The 21,588-nt window shown below is 33.2% G+C and overlaps 3 protein-coding genes across 3 annotated transcripts; 1 reads left to right on the forward strand and 2 right to left on the reverse strand.

Annotated features, from left to right (window-relative positions):
* The first annotated feature begins 900 nt into the window (after positions 1–900).
* LOC145582821 (pantothenate kinase 1-like) lies at positions 901–10,031 on the forward strand. Its single transcript, XM_081639845.1, has 10 exons — positions 901–1,221; positions 3,649–3,855; positions 4,666–4,712; positions 5,520–5,636; positions 6,611–6,730; positions 6,917–7,011; positions 7,275–7,368; positions 8,131–8,262; positions 8,625–8,737; positions 9,584–10,031. The coding sequence occupies exons 1-10, from the start codon at positions 1,116–1,118 to the stop codon at positions 9,729–9,731; spliced, it is 1,179 nt and encodes a 392-aa protein (XP_081495971.1). The 5' UTR covers positions 901–1,115; the 3' UTR covers positions 9,732–10,031.
* On the reverse strand, positions 9,988–12,858 carry LOC145582822 (uncharacterized). Its single transcript, XM_081639846.1, has 6 exons — positions 12,568–12,858; positions 11,992–12,123; positions 11,586–11,756; positions 11,233–11,355; positions 10,930–11,073; positions 9,988–10,824 (listed from the first exon to the last, which is right to left on the reverse strand). Exons 2-6 carry the CDS (start codon positions 12,115–12,117, stop codon positions 10,387–10,389), a joined length of 1,002 nt encoding a protein of 333 aa, XP_081495972.1. The 5' UTR covers positions 12,118–12,123; positions 12,568–12,858; the 3' UTR covers positions 9,988–10,386.
* Positions 12,859–15,025: 2,167 nt separating this feature from the next.
* LOC145582824 (putative nucleoredoxin 1) lies at positions 15,026–18,746 on the reverse strand. Its single transcript, XM_081639848.1, has 4 exons — positions 18,501–18,746; positions 17,068–17,547; positions 16,067–16,549; positions 15,026–15,921 (listed from the first exon to the last, which is right to left on the reverse strand). Exons 1-4 carry the CDS (start codon positions 18,576–18,578, stop codon positions 15,262–15,264), a joined length of 1,701 nt encoding a protein of 566 aa, XP_081495974.1. The 5' UTR covers positions 18,579–18,746; the 3' UTR covers positions 15,026–15,261.
* Between the last annotated feature and the right edge of the window lie 2,842 nt (positions 18,747–21,588).

Below are 21,588 nucleotides of genomic sequence, written 5' to 3' on the forward strand. Positions count from 1 at the left end.
AAGACTTGAGGCTAAACTTGCTCTTTAGCATTGAAAACTTATGTACTTGGGATACACAATCATTATATTATTGGATGTTAGTTGTACCCTTTTATTATTTGGCAAACCCTTTTAGTGTTTTTTTTTTTGGCAAACCCTTTTAGTTTTTTTTTTCTTTCTTTTTTTTTTCTTTAATAAAAATAAAAAAATATCATAAACGTTGCACCATTTCACTAGCCCCTCCTTTTCTCTCTAATTCGTACGGAAAAAAGGGGGTAATCCATCTACTTATTTCAAAACAAATCTAGTAAGTATATTATTTTGATGCATACAAATCTCCAATAAATACAGACTAATAATGTAGACGATATTATAATTAGTTACTATATTATTCAATAGTGAACATTTTCAATTTCAAAGAGGTGTCAAAACCACACTCGATCAAATTCAACTCGATCCGAAATCGACCAAAAGAATACCCGACTAAGATTTCAACTCGCATGGACACTGGACAGAGAAATTTAAAATGACTCAACTTTAAAACTTGACTCGACCACCAATTGGTTGTTGGTGCAGTGTTGATTGGGACTGCACTTGGTAGGGAGGACCCATATTCAATCCTCCACAACAACAATGGGGAGGAAATTGTAACCTAACTACTCAAAACTGATCCCCAAATCTGAATTACCCCAAAGGGTAAAGTGGGTGGAACAACAAAAAAAAATAAAAAAATTGACTCGACCCGATCCGGACATCCGAATCCAAAATGACACTTCTAACCCGAATAAAAGTCGTTGAAGAAATGAGAGAAATGGCAGCCCATAAAAAACATAATTCCACGTGGGCCACGAGTCATACAACTATCATCAATTTTTCCAACAAATATACTTCGTATATTTCCTTCTCAATATTATCACTCTCCTAATTCTACACATTTTCTACTCAAATTTATCCCACCAAATCTAATTTCTATCTAACATTTAATTTGGAATTTATTTCTTAATTTCACTTGTGATAAGTTAGGGATTAGTTAGATTGAAGTTGGGGGATAGAAGTTGGAAGATCGCAAAATTTAATCAAATTTATTCTTCAAATTCATCATCAAATTTGATTGAGGATCAAAGTTGACACTTTTAATGGAGGATCAAAGTTGCAGAAGGGTTGAAATTGATGGAAATTCAACTTCTAATTCTGAGCTCGATTCTTATGATCATAATTCTCCTTGGGCTCTTGATATTGGAGGTTTCTCTCTTTTCTCTTACTATGATTTTTTTATATTTTTTATTTAATTTTATCATAATTCGAACATGTTGTAACGTTGAAAACTAAGATTATTAAGTTTTGATGCTTTGATGGTTGCTAATTATTAAATTATTATTCTGTGATTAGTATAATATTTTGTATTTTTGTAAAGTATAAGAATGTTGTGATGAACTGGTAAATGGGTTTCTTTGGATTATGTTGATGTGATTCGATTAATCTGAGCTATCCCACGTGAGCTGTTGATCATAAGTTTAAGTTTAGAAATATAATAAGTTAATTAGAGCATAATTTAGTTTCTAATATCAAAAATAGCTGAAGTTAAATCATAATAAAATAAATTAAGTTCAACAAAAATGAGTTAAATTTAGTAAAAATAGTTCAAATTTTGCAAGATTGGGAACAAAAATTAATTGAGGACATCATGCCTAAGTTGGCTAGCATCCTAGAGTTATTACTTGGGCCGATAGGGTTATATTAAGCTATGATATGATAAAATCAGGAAACATAAGTTCACATGAGGAATCGAGTTCAAGTAAGTATAATTTAGTCCATGGTTATTCTTATAAGTGAAAATCATGTGATAAAACAAATACTTAGGGCCTGTTCTCATCGGATTAATTTCAGTTTATCTCAGCTCTAATAAGTTTATCTCAGCTCTAATAAGTTCAAGTTCAGTTTATGTCTAATGATATTGCTAATGATATAAAGCCAAATTTCATAATTTTAAGCTTATATTACAACAACGACAATAATAATAATAATAATAATAATAATAATAATAATAATAATAATAATAATAATAATAATAATAATAATAATAATAATAATAATGACTATTATACGGTTATACCATATTTCACTTAATGACTATTATACCATATTTCATTATTTGACGAGCTAGGAGTAAAAATAGGATCAAGTTAGTTTTTAAATTAGACCGCCCAACTCTTTGGTTTTTTTTTTTTTTTTTTTTTTTTTCATTTTGAGAATTTTTTAAAAAGTGTTTTGTGTTCTTTTGTCATATTAATATTTTATTTTTTAGTTATATAGTATATGTGTTTAAAATGTTTTGGGTTCCATGTTTTTAATATATTTTTCATAAATATTTTAATTATATAGTATATTTTTCTTATATATTTTAATATGTATGTTTGTATATACACATATATATAATAATAAATAATCAAAGATCATTAATCCGTAGTTAAAAATCACTAATTAATAAGTTCAGTTCAGCTCAGCTCTAATAAGTTCAGTTCAGCTCAGCTCATTTCAGTCAATAAGACAAGCCCTTAATAGTCAATACTATGGATTATGTTTATGTTATGTAATAAAGTTGAAAATGACAATATTTAGTTAGACATTTTTAAAGGAAAAAGATTTGGATCTGTTGCTTCTTAATAACAAATAAATGATGCATTTGGTTTATCTATTGGAATGGTATTGGTATTGGTTACTTCTTAATCATTTGCTTCATATATGGAATGGGATCACTTTTACTTTTTTTTGTTGTTGTAATCGTATTGACTTTTTTTGACTGGCCAAATATTGAAATTATAATATAATTGTATATTGCTGTAATATTCTTTAAGATGTTGTAATCACTCTAAAGCACAATTACATATCAAAGGAAAAACAATCCTAAAGGGAAATACTATGGAAGCAAATATGACAACAAGAAATGGACTTCTTTGGTTCAATGTTTTTCAAAACTCTGGATGGCCAAATACTTGAATTTTATTACTTTAGGCAAAAATTCCAAATTTCCACCTTGAATGTACAATTATCGAAATTCAAATAAAAATATAGACTTGGAAAACAAATTGGGAAGATGATCTGTGAACAGAGGAGAGAGAAAGGGTGACTAGAGAGTGAATGATACAGGCTGCAGCTTTTCATTTTGTACTACTGACTGCTGAGGGTAAAGGTAATTGATACCACTTAGTTTGGAAGGGTAACAAATCGAGGGTATTGCTTACCTTCTTGAACAGAATAAATTGGCACATTTACCCAACCAATTATTGTTTACTAGTGATTATCAAACATACCCTAAGTAGGTTACGACCAAAATGAGACATTTGATTGGGCCTAGGCATAATCCAACTATTGTTTACTAGTGATTATGGATTCACAACTTCATTGACAAGTAGTTCTTGTCATAGTTTAGGGTGTTTATATCCTTTATCCATCATTTTGAAACAAAATTGATTGACGGTCTAAATTGATTGACGGTCTAAAAGGTAATCTTCTGACTGGCTTAATTAATATTCCTTGGAGCTGTCTTTGCATCTTTTCTCTAGATATATTCACTTTATTTGGAAATCAATCTGTCGCTGCCTATCGTTCATCAATGGAATGTGTGTGGCTTTAACGTAATCACTTCTGATGCCCTACCTGTTTTTGTAGGTACCCTTATCAAATTGGTTTATTTTTCAAGAAAAGATAGTAGTTTGGAGAGTGTTGGAAACGGTGTCCAAGTGGAGGAGGTTGGACTTGTAACTAGGTCCAAGAAATATCCTATCCTTGACGGCAAGCTCCATTTTGCAAAGTTTCAGACCAGCAAAATAAATGAGTGCCTGGACTTTATCGAATCGAAGCTCCTTCATGGCAGCTGTATGATACTGTTTTCTTTACCAAACCTTGTCTATCTATCACTTTTCCCTGTCCTTCAATTTGTTGTTTGTGTATACTTGTAGCTTGATGAACTTTCTATCAAAGCTGGTTTCTTGTTTTAAATCTTCTGTGCATTGATTGAATTAGATGTCTGAAGATGTCCCTAAAGGCAGACCTGGCAAGGAGCCAAGCTAAACTTAGATTATGCTCAGCTAAACTTGAAGTCTAAATTTCATTCTCTTGGGTTTTATTCTAAGTCTTTCCCATGGAAAATTGGCTAGGGTAATTGGTTGGGGGTCAGTGGGGTATTTATGCTTTGTATTTTCATGCATGTTGGTGCATTACTAAGTTTGTTGTATAAATATTAAAGTGCTTATGTAACGTTTTGACCTCATAAAAGTGCTTAAATTCACTTCATGGAGTGGCCAGTACTTGTAATATCAAGCCAAACCCACCTATTCCTGATTTCCATCCATTCTCATACTATCCTGAATGACAAACTTGTGAGTAGATCCTTAAGGACTCTACTAATTATTTATGCCTAGTGTACAGACTTTAGTAAATGATATTTTTCTTCTCCCCGAAAAAGCTGTAGTCCATCATATATGATTCACAAATTAATTTTATTAATCTGATCTAGAGCTACCCATTTGTGGTGTCTTTTCTAAGCTACTTTTATTATCACAAATTGATTTCCAGCTTATAGAGCAACTTCTTTTCCAGGTTCTTCTTTATGTGCTCTTAACATTATGCTAGCCTGAGCAAGTTGTTATATTTGACCAAATTTCTAACATATTGAGGTGAATCTAGGTTGCAGTCATCAAGAGGTTTCAGACAAAAAACAATTGTTAATCAAGGTAAGGATATTTTTCTTCATCTCTCTTTCTATGTTTAATATTTCCCTTGTTTTTGCTGAAATTTTTATGTTTGTGGATGGTTAAGCTATTCTCTTCCTGAAATGCAGCTCAATGCTATATTTTCCACTAGGTTATATACGTATAGACTTGAGGGCTATATGACAAAATTCTTTAATGAAAAACATAATAAGTAGCAATCTAGCATTATTGCGGTATCTTGTGCTTTATGCAGTTCATTCTTTAGAGGAGAACGCTAGGGGCGTGGCTTTACCACGTCTAGTCCCTCCGTAGCTTAGATTTATTTGTTTTTGTTTGCATTTTCTGTTTCTTGCTTGAACTCGGTTTGTTTTTGCTCTGCTTTCTTGGTTTTTAACCTCAATCAATCAATCAAAGCCTTAATCCCATAAGTGGGGTCGGCTTGGTTTTAAACCTCAAGTGAATAAATAAAAAAAAAAAAAAAAAAATCACTTAATAAATGGCTTTATGGACTTTAAGGCTATGTTTACTTTTTCTATAAATCCCTTATCTCAACCTATTTTTAGTTGAATTATAAATTAGGTAGCCTTTGTCTGAATTTATTTGAACTTTAACTCATCAATAAGTTAAGAATCTTTTTCTGCAACCTTCATTTCTAATCTAATAAAATTAAAGACCATATTGCAACAGGCATGCTTAAGGTTATAAACCAAAACAACATGCAGCATCTGTATGAGTTTGTCAAATATACTTCCCATTTGTATTTCCCACTAAATAGCTTTTTCTCAGTTATGCTGTGAAATTATGCTAACTGTTTATTGTTGTTTGCAGGCCACTGGTGGCGGTGCCTATAAATATGCTGATCTTTTTAGAGAGAAGTTTGGAATCAGGCTTGACAAAGAGGATGAGATGGACTCTCTTGTGGCTGGTGCTAATTTTTTGCTAAAGGTGAGGATTTGTGTATGTGATAAGCTGAGAACATTAATGATATGCACTGTTACAACAACTGCTTTGTGTGGCATTTCCATTTTTCTTTTGTTTTCTGCTTATCTATAGTGACAGGGGCTAAGCCTGAAGTTAGGTTTTACGGCTTCTACTACTCTATTTAGATGAGCTAAGGCCTCAATGTTTTTCTCAATGAGAGAAATCAAGGGGTGGAAGTAGTGTTTGTCCCTGCCTCCCTGGGTAAGATGAGCTCCTGAATATGGGCTGATTAGTTTTAACTGGATAGAATTGAGCAAATTTGTTTTGATCAAGTTGTAATGCTAACTGGTTGTCCCAATCAGCCAATATGGGGTTGTTACTAAGTTTACAGGTGATTAGCTGATGCAGGCTGATACAACCAATATGGGCTCTTAAAAAAGCATGACAGGACAAACTTGTCATTTGGCAATGAGAAATTACATTTGCGTGATCGACAACTGTTTGCATGACCACGACTGTGCTTTTAAGTTTGTTCCTTCTTGTGCCATATAGATTATGGCCAGTTTTCATATTTCCTGCTGTCATGATTCACATTGTGCTCTCTACATGTTCCCATTCCCTGCATTTTTGCTTAGATTCTTTTGCAAAAACAAGCCTTCTTAAATGCTCACTTGTCTGTAGTCTTCAAAATTATGTATCTTTAGTTCTTTATTGAATAATTTTTATATTGTTTTTTTTAATGAAACAAGTATAGAATATGATATATGTGGACTAAGAGGCTAACAATGGCGAAAATGTTCATAAAGTATGAATATGATAACACGTTAAGTAGCTTGTATTTTTGTCCACCTTGTAATGTATTTTACTTCACACTTATAGTGGACATCATCTAAATTATCTGACATGAGCCATAGGTCCGTTTTAAGCTAAACATTAGTTGTTTCCTGTACTCTTAACTTGTACCACTGTCTTAAGGTATTGTAACTGTACTTTGATAGGCAGTCCCTCGTGAAGCTTTCACGTACATGGAGGGTCAGAAAGATTTTGTGCAGATTGATGCCAGTGATTTATTTCCCTATCTCCTTGTCAGCATAGGCTCTGGAGTTAGTATGATTAAGGTAATAATCATACAGGTTAAATTTCTTTGCTGATATACTCTGAATTTAATTTTGCATTCATAAGTGGGGAGCAGCCGAACAGTTTTCAGTTTGTCATCTGTTTCTTCTCACTTTTCTGTTTGTAACTTGTTAACAATCAGCTGCAGCTTCCTGCTTCTAAATTTGAGTATCAGTTCTCTTCTTTAGGTTGATGGGGATGGAAAATTTGAGCGAGTTAGTGGGACAAGTTTAGGTGGTGGCACCCTTTTGGGTATGGGAATGCTTTTAACAAATTGCCAAAGGTAATCATGAGATTGACTGTCGCACATATTTTTTTTATAAAATATTTTGGCTGTTTTGCCTATCATGTATACCGGGCTTATTATTAGAGGATTCTTCTGTACACTGTAAATGTGCTGAGTGATTTGTAAATATTCGTGGGATCATGGTGAGATACTGAGATGTTTGAAAATTTGCTTGATATATAATTAAATGCTTTGGTTTTGGTTCTATAATCTATGTTTTGGTTACTTGATTAGCTGAATACAATTTTTACAATTTCCAGCTTTGACGAGTTCCTGGAGTTGAGCCACAAGGGAGACAATAGAAATATTGACATGCTTGTCAGAGACATATATGGTGTAACTGGCTATTCTAAGGTCTGTTATTTTAATACTTGGTATACATGTGATTTCATTTTCCGGTAAGGTTGTTCTGATTATGTGGTATGCTCATAATCATATTTGGAATTATCCTTTCAAATTTGGCTAGAATATTTGGGTTTTCATATCCATGATTAGGATTTCAATGGAAAAATATGTAATCACTTTTATCCTGAACTAGTTGATACGTTTCTTTTCGTGAATATGCTATGATTTTGATCTATATATTAAGCATTATTGTAGATTGCCTGAGCTATTACTAGATCTCTTTTGGCACTTATTGTTGCTGTGTGTTAGGAATGAGACTTGAGAGTATTAGTAGTTCCTCTGCAGACCAACTGATTGAATGAACGCATATGTTTGGACTTATAACCTTATCAAGTATGGAAAGGGGTGGTATAGTAGATCCTTCCTAAATAGTCTACAATATCAATCTACTTCCTATGTTCATACTTCTTTTGACATATTAATTAAATTGGGAATTTTCTGGTTTAGTGTGGAGGATGAATTTTTAACTGCAAAAATAAATTAATTTGGGAGGATGGGTTTGTAACTGCAAAAATAAATTAATACGGAGTATGGTCTATATGTCACTGAAAAAACTTTCTCAATTTTAGTTGTGGGACTGTTGTTGTTATAGTTGCCCCATATGTAATTTGAATGGATATGATAAGTTAACCATGCAAAGGGCTTGACTTGATTTTCTTACTGCTTTTTCTCTTTTTGATGGCTGAATATCTGTTCATCTTACCATGACAGCTTGGATTGTCAGCAACAACAATAGCGTCTAGTTTTGGCAAGGTTAGTTTTGATAATAAAGAGTTGAAGGACTATAAAAAGGAGGACCTTGCCCGATCTCTGTTACGGATGATTTCAAACAACGTTGCACAGGTGAATTTGTCTAAGATGCGATTTCCTTAAATCAGTCTGAAGTTATGATTGTTCAATCTGAATTCTTTTGAATAGCTTTTATAATGTTAGAATTATTGTTTACTACGGAGTAGCTTTTCATTTATTACGGCCTTGGGATGTTTGACATTCTTTATACTTATTTTTTATTTTTTTCATTCATAATTCATAAATTAAAAAATTCGATATAGATGTGAGCTTGTAGCTTTTTTCATTAATATCTCAAAAATAGAAATTTCATTAATATACAAGCTTTGGCTACTTGTTTCTTTGGTACTTTAGTGATTGATAGAAGTTTACTCCCAGTATACATTTATTACTTTATTTTTTATTTTGCCTTATAGATTGCCTATTTGAATGCGGGGCACGGGCAACTAAAACGGATAATCTTTGGAGGATTTTTCACTCGTGGTCATGAATATATTATGGAAACAATATCCGATGGAGTTCAATACTGGTTAGTGACGAAATGCTTTTCACTCAATCTACATTTTGCTTGTTTGATGGTATCTTTTGTGTTGATATCAATTTTCATCAAATTATTGTGTGTTGATGGCTTCAAAACATTTGGGATTACATATCTATTCTTTGGGCAGTCGTTTTAGATTTTTTAGATATCTGTTGGACAATCGCTACTTCCTTGCCCTTATCTAAACTTATTTTCTCTTGAAATAAATTGCTTCAAGGTGAAGAGAACATACCCTTTATAGGTGTCCTTATTTATGAGCCTCACTTTATTACCTGAATCTAAGCACAATCAGGCCTATTTCTAGAAGTCAATTGGTTCATCTCCACAAGTAGCTAGAATCCTGTTAACACACTATGGACATTCATGAGTCATGACTTCCATGTCCAATTCTTTCATGGCCTATATCATCGATCAAATTTTTACAGATTTACTCCATTTTTGGCTTCTCCTTGAGATCCTCAGTTTGGGCTTACTATATGAGGGAATCATTATCCTTGAGATCCATTCTGGCTTCTCCTTGAGACCAATTAAATGTTGCCCTTTTAAATCAACTTAAATTGCATGAAAGCAGGTGTGGGATATAGATAATAATTTGAAATTTTGTTGTCTTTGCTGTGGAACTTCTGTTATCACAATTTCAGGCCATTTAGTCATTCAGGTAATATTTCCGCATTAAAAAGCTGTAGTTTAATGTTACAGTAAAGTGTGCTACCTGTAGATGAGTTGATATTGATTGTGCAGAATCCTAATATTAGTAATATAGGTTGATGACTTGATTTGAATTTCGATTGCTGCTTTATTGCTGTGATTTCTATTTATGAATCCTCTTTACAGGTCGAAAGGTAAAGCAAAGGCCATGTTTCTGAGGCATGAAGGGTTTTTGGGAGCATTGGGTGCATTCAAGAGCTATGAGAAGCATGGCCTTGGTAGCTTAATGGGGCACCATCTAACTGAACAATCGCCTGTAGCATCACCTCGCTGAGATTAAACCAAAGTTGATTGGTCCTTCGCTTGTTGGATCGACAGACTGGAAGCATCAGTTTGGGCATATTGATTAGGATACAATGAAAATAACCAGAAATTAGTTTCGGGGTTACATGTGGCAAATTTTCGCTTGCCTTGTTATTAAATTATAGCAGTCTTGGTCGTGTAAGTTGTAACATGTCATTTAGCTGTAATATTCATATCAACATTCTCATTTGTACATAAAAATTAAAAACTTGATATTATGGCCTATATAACTCAACAAGGTAATATATTGGCTTTTGAAATTCTTGGGAAATCATCTGTTATATATGTTGCCCAAACGAAGCTTAGAGGATGCTGCTAAACTATACAATCATATTCTGGCAACTCAGAAGTGTATATAACACATCGGAAACTACTGCCAAATCTATATACAGGAAATGACTTTAAATCACAGATCTTGGCTCATCTAAATTCTTAGTTAAACTTAACTTTGCATCTCTCCAAGTCAATCAAGAGTGTATAATCTCTTCCGCTGATTCACAGTATCAAATCGTAAGCTCTTCTGCCGATCTACAGTATCAAATCCAATGCTGTTGAATAATGTATCTTATCTACTTTCAACAATACAAACAAGATTGTTTCTAAATATTGTGCTAAGAAGCATACTCCTACTTCTTTCTGTAAAGCATAGCATTTCTTCTCCGTAAGGCCCATCTTTTCTTAATATCCTGTACTTCATCTATCTTCACTTCATTAGTGATTTCTAGAACTAGCTTCTCATCACAATTTGAACTTACTGCTGGAGAAATGCCTTTAACCCGTGCAACCTCTTCAAGCAAATAATTCATCAGCGTCTCTGAGGTCTTTGAGGTGATTCCCCTAAGATACCACGAAATGGGAGGGGGAGGAACGATAGCTGGTTGAAGAAGTTGCTCTAGGCTAACCCTCGATCCAATCCTTCCTTTCCCTCCTGTACATGAGCGATACTCTGACAAAGTTTTGGGTTTAAAGGGGGAGCAGATTTTCTCATCAACAAATACCGGCTCTACTCTCCAGCAACCTTCAAACTTCTTCATGAATCCCGTGTTAATCTGCTTGAATCTCATCTAAGAAATCCAAAAAACAAAAAGAAATTAAGATTATGTTCTGAGACTGATGACAGTAAGAAACATTCTAAGACAACAGAGGGTAATATACAAGTAAAAACTTACAGAGTGATCCTTCCTATTTTGATCTACCAAGACATGGACTGATATTGTTCCCGACAACCAAAGGAACTTCCATATAGCTGCTTGCTCCACCTCGACCACTTGTCTAGAGCCTTCATCAACCAACACTTTCCTAGATACAACCTCCTGGAAAGCCCAATTTACTTTCATCAACGGAAGCAACTATTGCAGAGCAAATCATAGTTCATTTCATAACTTATTAAGCGAGCTCATATTCCTAAATTATCTTCTGCCTATGGAAATTGACCAGTTGTTCTTATCACTGGCATCTCCATTACCACTCACCTTGATATTCCTAAAGACTCTCTTGCTGTCAGGGTCAGTGACTATGTTGTACACAGCATCTGGTGGCAACCCGACATCGAATTCCACATGCAGGTTGCAAAGTGATCCTACAGGTACAGTAACCTGTAAGAAAATAAATCATTAGTTGTGACTCAATTGCATATCAACTCACAACACTGAAGTCTGAAGAACTGTAAAGACAATCATCTTGTACTGTCAGTTCAAATACAGAAATCTGAGGTAAATTATTCAAACTACTTGTTTGTTAATTACACACATAAGGCTTGCATATATAGAATGTTTTATCATTGTAAAACATCTAAACTTATGACCTCTTCTTTATCAATTCTCACATTTATTTCAGGTGGTGGACTACCCCAATGAGGATTTGCTCGCCAAAGTTGCAGCTGCTTCTGCAGATCAGCCTCCCAATCAGTCGACGATTTCTCTTCCTTTCTGACAACCTGCTGCGGTTCAAATACACCCTTTCCCTCCTCTACTTTCCCCTTTTGTCTGAGATGTGACTGTCAAAAAACATTCAGTGTTACACATGAACAATAATGAAAAAAGGAAGAAAAAAAAAACAGCAAAATCCATTAAACTACATGATAATATACTAGCAGCAGTTTTATTAACACTGAATAACACGTGATTTTGTCACAAACTGACTACCATTTTCGGAAATATATTTAATGCTTTGATCAACTAAACAGACAATACAATTACAAACCGAGTGCGAATTCGAGCAGAACAACCAACCTTAAAAAAATTCTGCATTCTTTGAGGGGCTTGTGTGAAAAACTTAGGAAATGCAGGATCAATCAGCATAGAATTCTGATTCCTATCAGTAGTTTGGCTTGTTGCACTCATCTTTGTCTCCCCCATTATTACCTGAATTTCATCATACACACATACATACTTTATATTATACAATATACTTTTTGTGAATACAATTTTTCACATGGGAATCACTTATTTAGCAAGCAAACGGTTTCCCATTTCATTTCAATGGAATCTCAATTATATCAATAAATTCACTAATTCCACCAAAATCATCATTTGGGTATCAATAATATTCCTCAAAAATCATATAAAATCACATAAATATACAAATTTCAATCAAATTCCACCATTACTTAGAAAACCCAGGTGCCATGTATACAAAACAAAACCAAACAAATCATACCCAGAAATTAAAATTTGATTAAACAGCTGTAAAAGCTTCAATTATATTGGTTGTCACTAATTAAATATTACTAAAAAAACAAACAGAAAATATAAAAATGGATAGGATAGAGAAAATTAAAGATAAGGAAGATAACAGAAGTGACTTACTGAATGGATCTTTGTTGATGGCAGAATATACACTTGGGATTATATAATTGAGATTGAGAGAGCAAAATTAAGCACGAATTTCTCAAGAAAAAAAATTCGTACTTTGTTGCAATTTATGCGGAGTATGATTTTTAGTAACCAATTTGACAAAAAAATGATTTATTGGAAGATAAATTGGCACGTGTTGTGTATTTTGATTAGTTAAATTTGCCGGCAATTTCTCGGAAATTTAGCCTCCCTAATTGGAAATTGGACGGTTTGTAAATTTTGTGCTAGAGTTGACCAACAAATTGCTAGATTGTTATAAAGTTGGAATTATGTGAATTTCTGATGACTTATACCGGCCATCCATACACTATTACTCCCACATTGGATATAAAATTATAGTATTGATCAATCTGTCTCGATTTTATCGTTACACCAGGTTAAATCCCGTATCATGTACGAGAATTTTTAATAATTAATTTTAAATTAATATTGTATAAGTAAATTTACATATGTAAATATTATAATGGATTTTAAAATATGCATTTTGAGTTTTTGACAATATACTGTATTGTGAAAGGATACATGCATACATCAAATGATCAAATATTTTATTTATGTAAATAAGAAATTTTGTTTTATACTTAAATTTATACTTGACAATAAATATAAGGATGCATCAAATCTTTTATTTATGTATAAAATTTGTTTTTTATATGGAATTTTTTTAAAAAAAAAAATTAAAAAGATAAGAGACACACCAGAAAATGACACGTGTCATTGTTGGTGTGTCTTTTAGTATATAGTAATTGATTGATATAAGGATTTAATTAAAACATGGAGTACATACTAGTGAGATCATCCCATAAAATGAGATGTAAATCATGTAATAATACTAATAATGAAATAGATGTAAATGAAAAGTGTAACAATTAAATTAGTACAGTTAAAAGATGTAAATTGACATGCCAACTAACCATTTCATTTAAATCGGTAATGTAACTATTGAGGGTTGAGAAGAATACCCCTTTTTTTTTTTTGAAACGCTCCAAGAGCATATATTAGAAATAATAATCAGCCAACATGAAGTTGAGCAAGGGAAACAACACCTTGCGGGAAGCTATCAACATACAATTGTTCAATACCATCAGGTGGGTATTGTCTAGCCATAAGGTGGGCAACACAGTTTCCCAGCATCTTAACATGAAAACAAGCAAAACTCTCAAACTCCCTACTAAGATAACGAATATCATCAATGACAAGGTCCACTGGTGCTAGATATACTTTCAGAAATAACAGCAGCATCCGAATTGATTCAGAACAATACCCCTAGTTGCTACTTCTATTCGTAAATTTTGTATTGGGATGGAAAATATAGTTCGTGGCCTAGTGAATGTAACTCCTTAAATATTAAAGTGAAAATATTTTTTAATTTCTACAAGGAATTAAAGTAAGAAAAATAGTTATAATATTATTCGGATAAAAATAAAAATTATAAGAGTACCCCTAAACTCTGTATATATATTTTTTAATTGTGATTTTGTTTTCAAAGTTTTTTCAAGGACACTAATTTTCAGTGATTAAAGTCATGCAATATCTACAATTAAAAATTAACGGTAATGAAAATAGTTTTAACAAACTCAAACAAATTAATCAATGAAGGACTAAGAATCGAAGAAAATAAATATAACAATCGATGTTGATGGCTCAACACAGATTACATAATTGTTTTTATTAATGTATGTGTGTTTTTTTATTAGTAATTGCACATTACTAATAGGTTCAAATATGTATAAACGAGTTAGTACCTGTCAAAAAAAAAAAAAAAAAAAAGGTTACTCCGTAGTTACTAATCTTATCATCAATTATGTAAAACTTAGTTGCAGAAAAGAATAGAGTCGGACACTAGTCAGGAGGTAGTTGCAAGCTCACATGTCAGGGCTAGTGAGTCTCGTGCTCAAATAAACCATGCCTATAGTAGGCTTGTGCTGATTTTCATACTCTATGAGTAAAGCCGGCTCGCATCATGCTAGGGAACCTCATATACCCTAGACCTCTAGGATCTAAGGTAACCTGGTGAGCTAATGGTAATTTTAAAAAATTCAACTTAGGTACAAACAATATATCAAAAATTCAAATGTATCATTTACTTTGTTTTTTGAAACAAAATGTATCATTTACTCTAAATTAAGAGTTTGTTCTTTTCAGCTTATTTTCAGTTCAATTCAGCTCCAATCAATTCAGTTCAGTTCCTAATTTTCTTCACTCATTAAATATTCAGTTCAGTTTAGTTCAATTCAGCTCCAATCAAATTTTCTTCACTCATTAAATATTCAGTTCAGTTTAGTTCAATCTAGCTCCAATCAGTTCAGTTCAGTAAATCAGAACAGGCCCTAAGCAATAACATAATATTGGGTAACTCAATATCCACTAACTATCATAGAATTGCAGGTAAGAAATGAAAATGTCACAGTTTGTTAAAATACTGGGATCCATCTCATTCATAATAGTCAATCATAAATTACATTGACTACTTTCAATGAAAGTATGTTGAAAGTACAATGTGCAGATCAAGGAAATCTCAACAACCAGCTAATGCACTCCTTGCAAATAACCTTATTCATAAAGCATCATTAGTTACAAATCACACACAAGAAAACAGCCTGATAATCCAAAGACCCTCATTAGGCTCGCCAAAGAGGTGCATATCTAGATTTTACGACAAACATCACCTTCACAGACATATCCTTCCTTGGTCTCTAACTTGCCCTCGTCACCCTCTTCTGCACTTTTCTCGTTCTTCAAGGCACATTTGGGATCGAGATCAAAGTCACACTCCTTGCAGTTGAAAGACCAACTATGCCCTTGATTATTACATCCATCACAATAATAACCATCTCGACGAGTCTTCACCAGCATGTGTTCATGAAGCTCGTGTTTCAGTGTCTCAGGCCACCCCTTTGCCATCTCCTCAATTTTTTCTTTTAAATTCTTTATGTGATCCTCAGTGAATGGGAATGCATCTGCCCCATGAGCTCCTACAAGCTGTCTGGCTTCAGTAGTAATTGTTCTACCTTCTGGTCCAATTGCCACAAGACATGGGATACCTCGCACTTTGAACTTACGTGATAGGGAAGTCTTCCTCTCATCACCAAATGGGAGGGCCAACCAAGGCATGTCTGCATAGTACTCGTCAAATGAGGACTGGTCGCGATCACTGGAGACAAATATGATCTCAAATGCATTCTCCTTTGCCTTTATTTCATGGTATATTTCGATAAGCTTTGGTGTAAAAGCTCGGCATGGGGGGCACCAGTGTGCGGAGAAATAAATAAGAACATATTTCCCAACAAGCTGAGATACAGGCACCTGAGCAACAATAAGAAAAACAAAACATTAAATACTGAAGTGAATAGCAGAAACTTGAACTACATATGCAACTTTCCAATTATGATCCCTTAAAGTAAGCAAAAAAAAAAAAAAAAAAAAAAAAAAAAAAAAAAAAGAATCCTACCTTAGAGCCGCTTTTGTCAATGACATAGTCCTTTTCTCCTGAAACCAGAATTGATTCGAGTGTCTGTGACAAAAGTTTGGCTTTCTCAATCTCAGCAAGCTCAGCCAGCTTCTCTGGAGTAAAAGGATAGGCTGCAGCACCATGCTCATCTATCAGTTCTGATACATTTGGATTTAGAGTTTTTCCATCTGGCCCAATTATGACCATTCTGGGAATGGATGCCAGTTCAAAGTAACGAGCAAGCTTTTCAATCTTCTTATCCTTGAAGGGCAAGGCAAAACATGGCAGTTGTGCCAACGCTTCCTTAAATCCTTCTTCATCATCATCATCCAAATAGATTAATACAATATCAAAGTTCTCGCCTTTCTCCTTGAGTTCCTTGTGAACCTCCGCCAACTTCTTGGTGAAGTCAGTGCAGGGCTTATAGGAGCCTACGCAGAAATAGAGGCCAACCATTTTTCCTTCAAGCTCACTCACAGAAACCTGATGGGAAATCAAAATTTATTTAAGCAAATGAATATCTAGGAAAGGTAACAAACAGAGTAGATATACCAAAATTTACAGTAAGTTAAGATAATGTGAAACAAATCTGAACATTTCTGACTTCCAGAAACAAAAGTACGTGACTCGCACTCTCATTTAACATAAGGATTTCAATCATATCTTTTCCTAAACGTCCAAATTCACTTGGTGTGTAACTGTGTAAGCATGACCATCAACTTCAGTACAAAGCATCAAACATCTTAGTTTATCTAAAACCCTTTGAAAATCCAATTCAAAGGACATTTTTGCTGTAGTTTATGAATTATATTGTCATAGCCCATAGGAGATTTGATATATGGAGTAGATTTGAGAACAAAATTCCTTCTATTTGTTCTATACTTTCCGAGTTTCAAAATCTAGACTCTAAAACAAATACACGTAACATTGTCAAAGGTCTTCAACAACATAAGAAACCAAGAAACTAAATTCAACAGCCAGGTGGATAAAATGAATCATACCTGCTTTTCATCACTTGAAATCACATAATCTCGGGATCCATTTTGCAAAAGAGTTTTCAAGTTTTGGTTTCTCTTTGCAGCCTCTTCCTCCTCTTTCAATTGATTGATTCTTTCCTGTGTAAACGGGTATGCTTGCGCACCATGTTCCATGACCAATTCCACCCCTTCACTGGTTGAGACTTTCCCATCTTTATCAAGGATCACAAGATGAGGGATTCCCATCACACTAAATTTTTCCCCCAAGCTCTTTTTTGTGTCTTTATCAGAAATCGGAACAGCAAGCCATGGCATCTTAGAGAAGTAACCCTGAAAGGATTCCTCATCTCTATCTGATGAAACAAAGACAATTTCAAAGTCCCCCTTTTCGGAGAGTTCTTTGTACGTTTCAATCAAAGTAGGGGTGAAACCACGGCAAGGTGGGCACCATGATGCAGAGAAATACAGACCCACAGTCTTTCCACTCAAATCATTGATTTTGACCTACAATAATCACCAAATACCACATCAAAATATGATTGACGGAACTTCAAAACCAACAATAGAACACATGCCCACTTAAACATAATCTTAGCAAATCAAAATCATATCATATTATCCATAAACAATTAAATTGACACCAATATACATTTTAACTGACCAACTTTACCAATCCAACAAAAGAAACATAATCATCTGAACTTCAATAACCTATACCAAAAAAACTTGCTTCAATTGAAACTTTGAAAGTCAACCATCTCCAAATCATAACAACATCAATAAACAATCAAACTAACCACCTTCAGGCAATCATATAATGAAATACAAACTTAAAATTTTGCTCTATACATTTGCTACATTGAAATTAAATTGACCTTATTTACATAAACCCCAAAAAGTCAACCATCCCAAAGCATAACAACATCCATAAACAATCAAATCAACCCCCTTCAAGCAATCAAACATGAAAAACATAAACATAACATTTTTCTCAGAAACATTTAGATTTGCTAACATTGAAAATAAATTGATCTATGTACATAAACCCCAGAACAGGGTTAATGAAAAAACCCTAATGATCATCAAAAGATTCAAAATACCCAAAAATTATGTATAATTTATATTTAACCCCGGAAATAGGATAATGATTAAACTTTCTACCAATCAAAAATTAATAGAATGAAAATGCAAAATCAACTTACAAGAAAAAAAAAAAAAAAAAAAAAACTCAATAAATTACAAAAAATTGGAATAAATGAACCTTCCCCTTACAAAAGCAACTAAAAGTTTAAAGCTAATAGAAAGGCGAAATTTCATAATACCCATATCATTTTTTTTTTTTTTTTTTTTTTGAGGAACTCATAATACCCATATCATCAAGTAAGCTAAAGTTAATAACTTTACAAATTAATCCTTAAAAAAAAAAAAAGAAAAGGGTAAGAGAGAAAGGAGATTACCTGGTCACCATTGTTGCGAATGAGAAAATCTCTCTCCTTTGTAGAAAGAAGAGCGCTCAAATCATAAGAATCAGCCATTTCACACTTAAATTTTGCAGAATTTGTGAATTTGTAATAATTTATTGGGATTAATTGGTAGAATGAATGATGATGAAAACGGTGTTTAATGAGTTTATATAGAGTGAGAAAAATAGGGAAATATTACAGAAATATAGCGTGGGTAAGAACAAAAAAAGACGACTCGAAGTCAATGCAGCTTGCTTATTCCTCAATCCTCATCATTTCCTTACTAATGAAGATGAAAGTGACACGATAGAAACTTCTAGGACGGTTCAATATATTTTAATCAAGATGAAAGTCCGTACTCCGTATTATTTAATTTAATTTACTACTTGTGTTCCATAGTTCATCTTAAACCATTTCTATTGGTGAGACTAACATCAATCAATATCAATATCAATCAATATATATATTAAAACTCATGGCAAGACATGATGTTTTGCCATGTGTCAACAATTTTGCCATTTGGCATATGATGTGTCGTCGCCAAATCATACCATAGCATTAATTATTGAAAAACTCTATGCATTAACTTTCTTGTATTAATATTAAATTTAATTGATAAACTCTTCATATGCATGGCATGACAATTTATTCTTATAATCAAACCAACTCATACAAGCAACAAACTACTTAAGCTATTATATTAAATAAAAAAAAAAAAAAAAACCACCACTTAATCTCTCAATGACAAACAAGCCAAAATATCTATAGATAGATTAAAGTAATAAATTTATAATGACCCGGGGCATCGCCCGGGCCAATAACTAGTTAAGGATTAAAATATAAAATGAGTTGTTTTTTTACCTGTAGGGGGTGTTTGTTTAGAGGGATAAAAGAGGGGGAATAGGATAAAAGAGCAGGGATTTAAAAAGTCTTTTGTTTGATTAGAGGGATGGGGATTATGAGGGGGGTTAGGATGGGGATAAGAAAGGGAGTTATCCCTCCAAATCAATCAATCAATAATTCAATACTAAAATAGACACCGGGGGTGCCACATGTCACACTTTGGTGCTGTTTTTTCCCTCCAAAATTTCCCTTCCTTTTTAGCCGAAATATTTTTTAGAATATTTTTAATACAATTATAATAATATTATTTCAAATATTTTATATTATTTTTGTAATAAATATTTCCCTTTTTATTTGGTGTTCTTAATTCTTCCATAAACATTTACCTAAAATATTAGTCCAATCCTTTTTTTAATTGATTCATTCATATAATATATATTAGTGAGATTACTTTAAGCCGATTATTATTAGATTTTTAAAAAAATAATAATAAAATTAAATTATTTATATAATTGATATTAACGAAATCACTTAAATTTTTCAGCATGTTTTGTGTGCGACTGGTCACACCATATGGCGTCGATTATAAAAGAATAAAGTAAACTTTATAACACTAACCGGACAACTCCTGTAATATAATTATATATATATATATATATATATATATATAACATGATATTATATACTTCGTAGTAATCTTTTGTTGCCTTTTAATATAGTTTATGATAATATAATTTCTATATAATTGATGGGTATATTTTATCAAATTTTATTTGTTAAATTTAATATTTTTTTAAAAAAAACTGAATTTATTGTGTATGGCACGGGGCCTAAGCTAGTTAATAACTAGGGGGTGGTATAAGGGATGGGGATTAAATTTAAGGAGTAAAAGACATTTCTACCCTTAATGAAAGAAAAAGAAAAAAGTGAGTGAAGAAAGGATAGTAAGGGTAATTGTGTATTTTTATTAGTTATTCTAATTTAATCCCAACCCAATCCAAACAATGGAATACACTATTTTATCCTTATCCCATCTATTAATTCCACCTTCTTATCCTACCTTTTTATCCCACTTAATCCCATCCCTCCAACACTCCTTAATTTCCACCCTCAATCAGTTTTTCAAAATCTCAAGTCAAAGAATGAATGAGCAAAAAACTTCTATTTTTTTCTCCTCCAACACACCTAGAGGTATGATGGATGAGTTTGAACAAGAACCAAATATTACTGCCACTTCTGACTTAGGCAAATATTTAGGCTTTCCTTTATCTCCAAAAAAACCATCAAAGAGGAAATTTCAATTCATCATTTATAAGGTGGGGAGAAGATTGGCTTCATGGAAAGCAAAATCTTTAAATAAGGCAGGGAGAGCCATTCTAATGCAATCCACTCTCTAATCAATTCCTAGATACTATATGCAATCCCTTCTCTTCCCTCAATACATTTGCAAACATCTAGATTCCATCTATTCTAATTTCCTTTGGGATGGACAAAGTGGTTCAAAAAAATTATCTTGGATAACTTGGGATAAAATCTGTCTATCCAAAGAGAATGGAGGTCTTGGATTTACAAGACATGACCATCTAAACTCCATCTCTCTGGCTAGACTCTGCTGGGCAATTTTCAATAATAAAGGTTGGACTTCCTCAATTCTCAGAAAAGTATATTGATTGCAAAACCAACCCAACCCCTTTCCATAAAGGCTAATACATATGGAAAGGAGTGGGGAAAGGTTGGAACCTTTTCCAAAGAAGCCTTACATGGGAGGTAGGAGATGGTAAGCTTATTGATTTATGGGAAGACAAGTGGTTGATGCACAAACCACTTCGCAGCTTCCTTACTGGCCCTATTCTTAAGGTTGCTAAGCTTGGAGACCTCCCATTCTTAAGCTCCCAAACTAAAGAACAAATTGAGCTGCTTCTAGCCTTCCCCATCTCTGATAACCTATTCACTCTCCTCTCTGCCACATCCCTTTCTTCTTCTCCTGACTTTTCCTTTTCCATGTGGACTACAAAAACAAGTTTGATCCCTATCAAGCAAAAGTTGAACTTCTACAATACACCCATCCTGAGCTTCAACCTTTAGATGTCAATTGGAAAAGAGTGTGGAAAGCACATACTTACCCAAAAATAAAACTTTTCCTTTGGCGTTTGTTATGGGATAAAATTCCAAAAAATAAAAACCTCCACTATTGTATTCCCTCCATTCAATCATTTTGCCCCTTCTGCCCTCTTATAGA

Source organism: Chenopodium album, chromosome 15 (genome assembly GCF_948465745.1).
Source record: "Chenopodium album chromosome 15, dcCheAlbu1.1, whole genome shotgun sequence".
Classification (NCBI taxonomy): Eukaryota; Viridiplantae; Streptophyta; class Magnoliopsida; order Caryophyllales; family Amaranthaceae; genus Chenopodium; species Chenopodium album.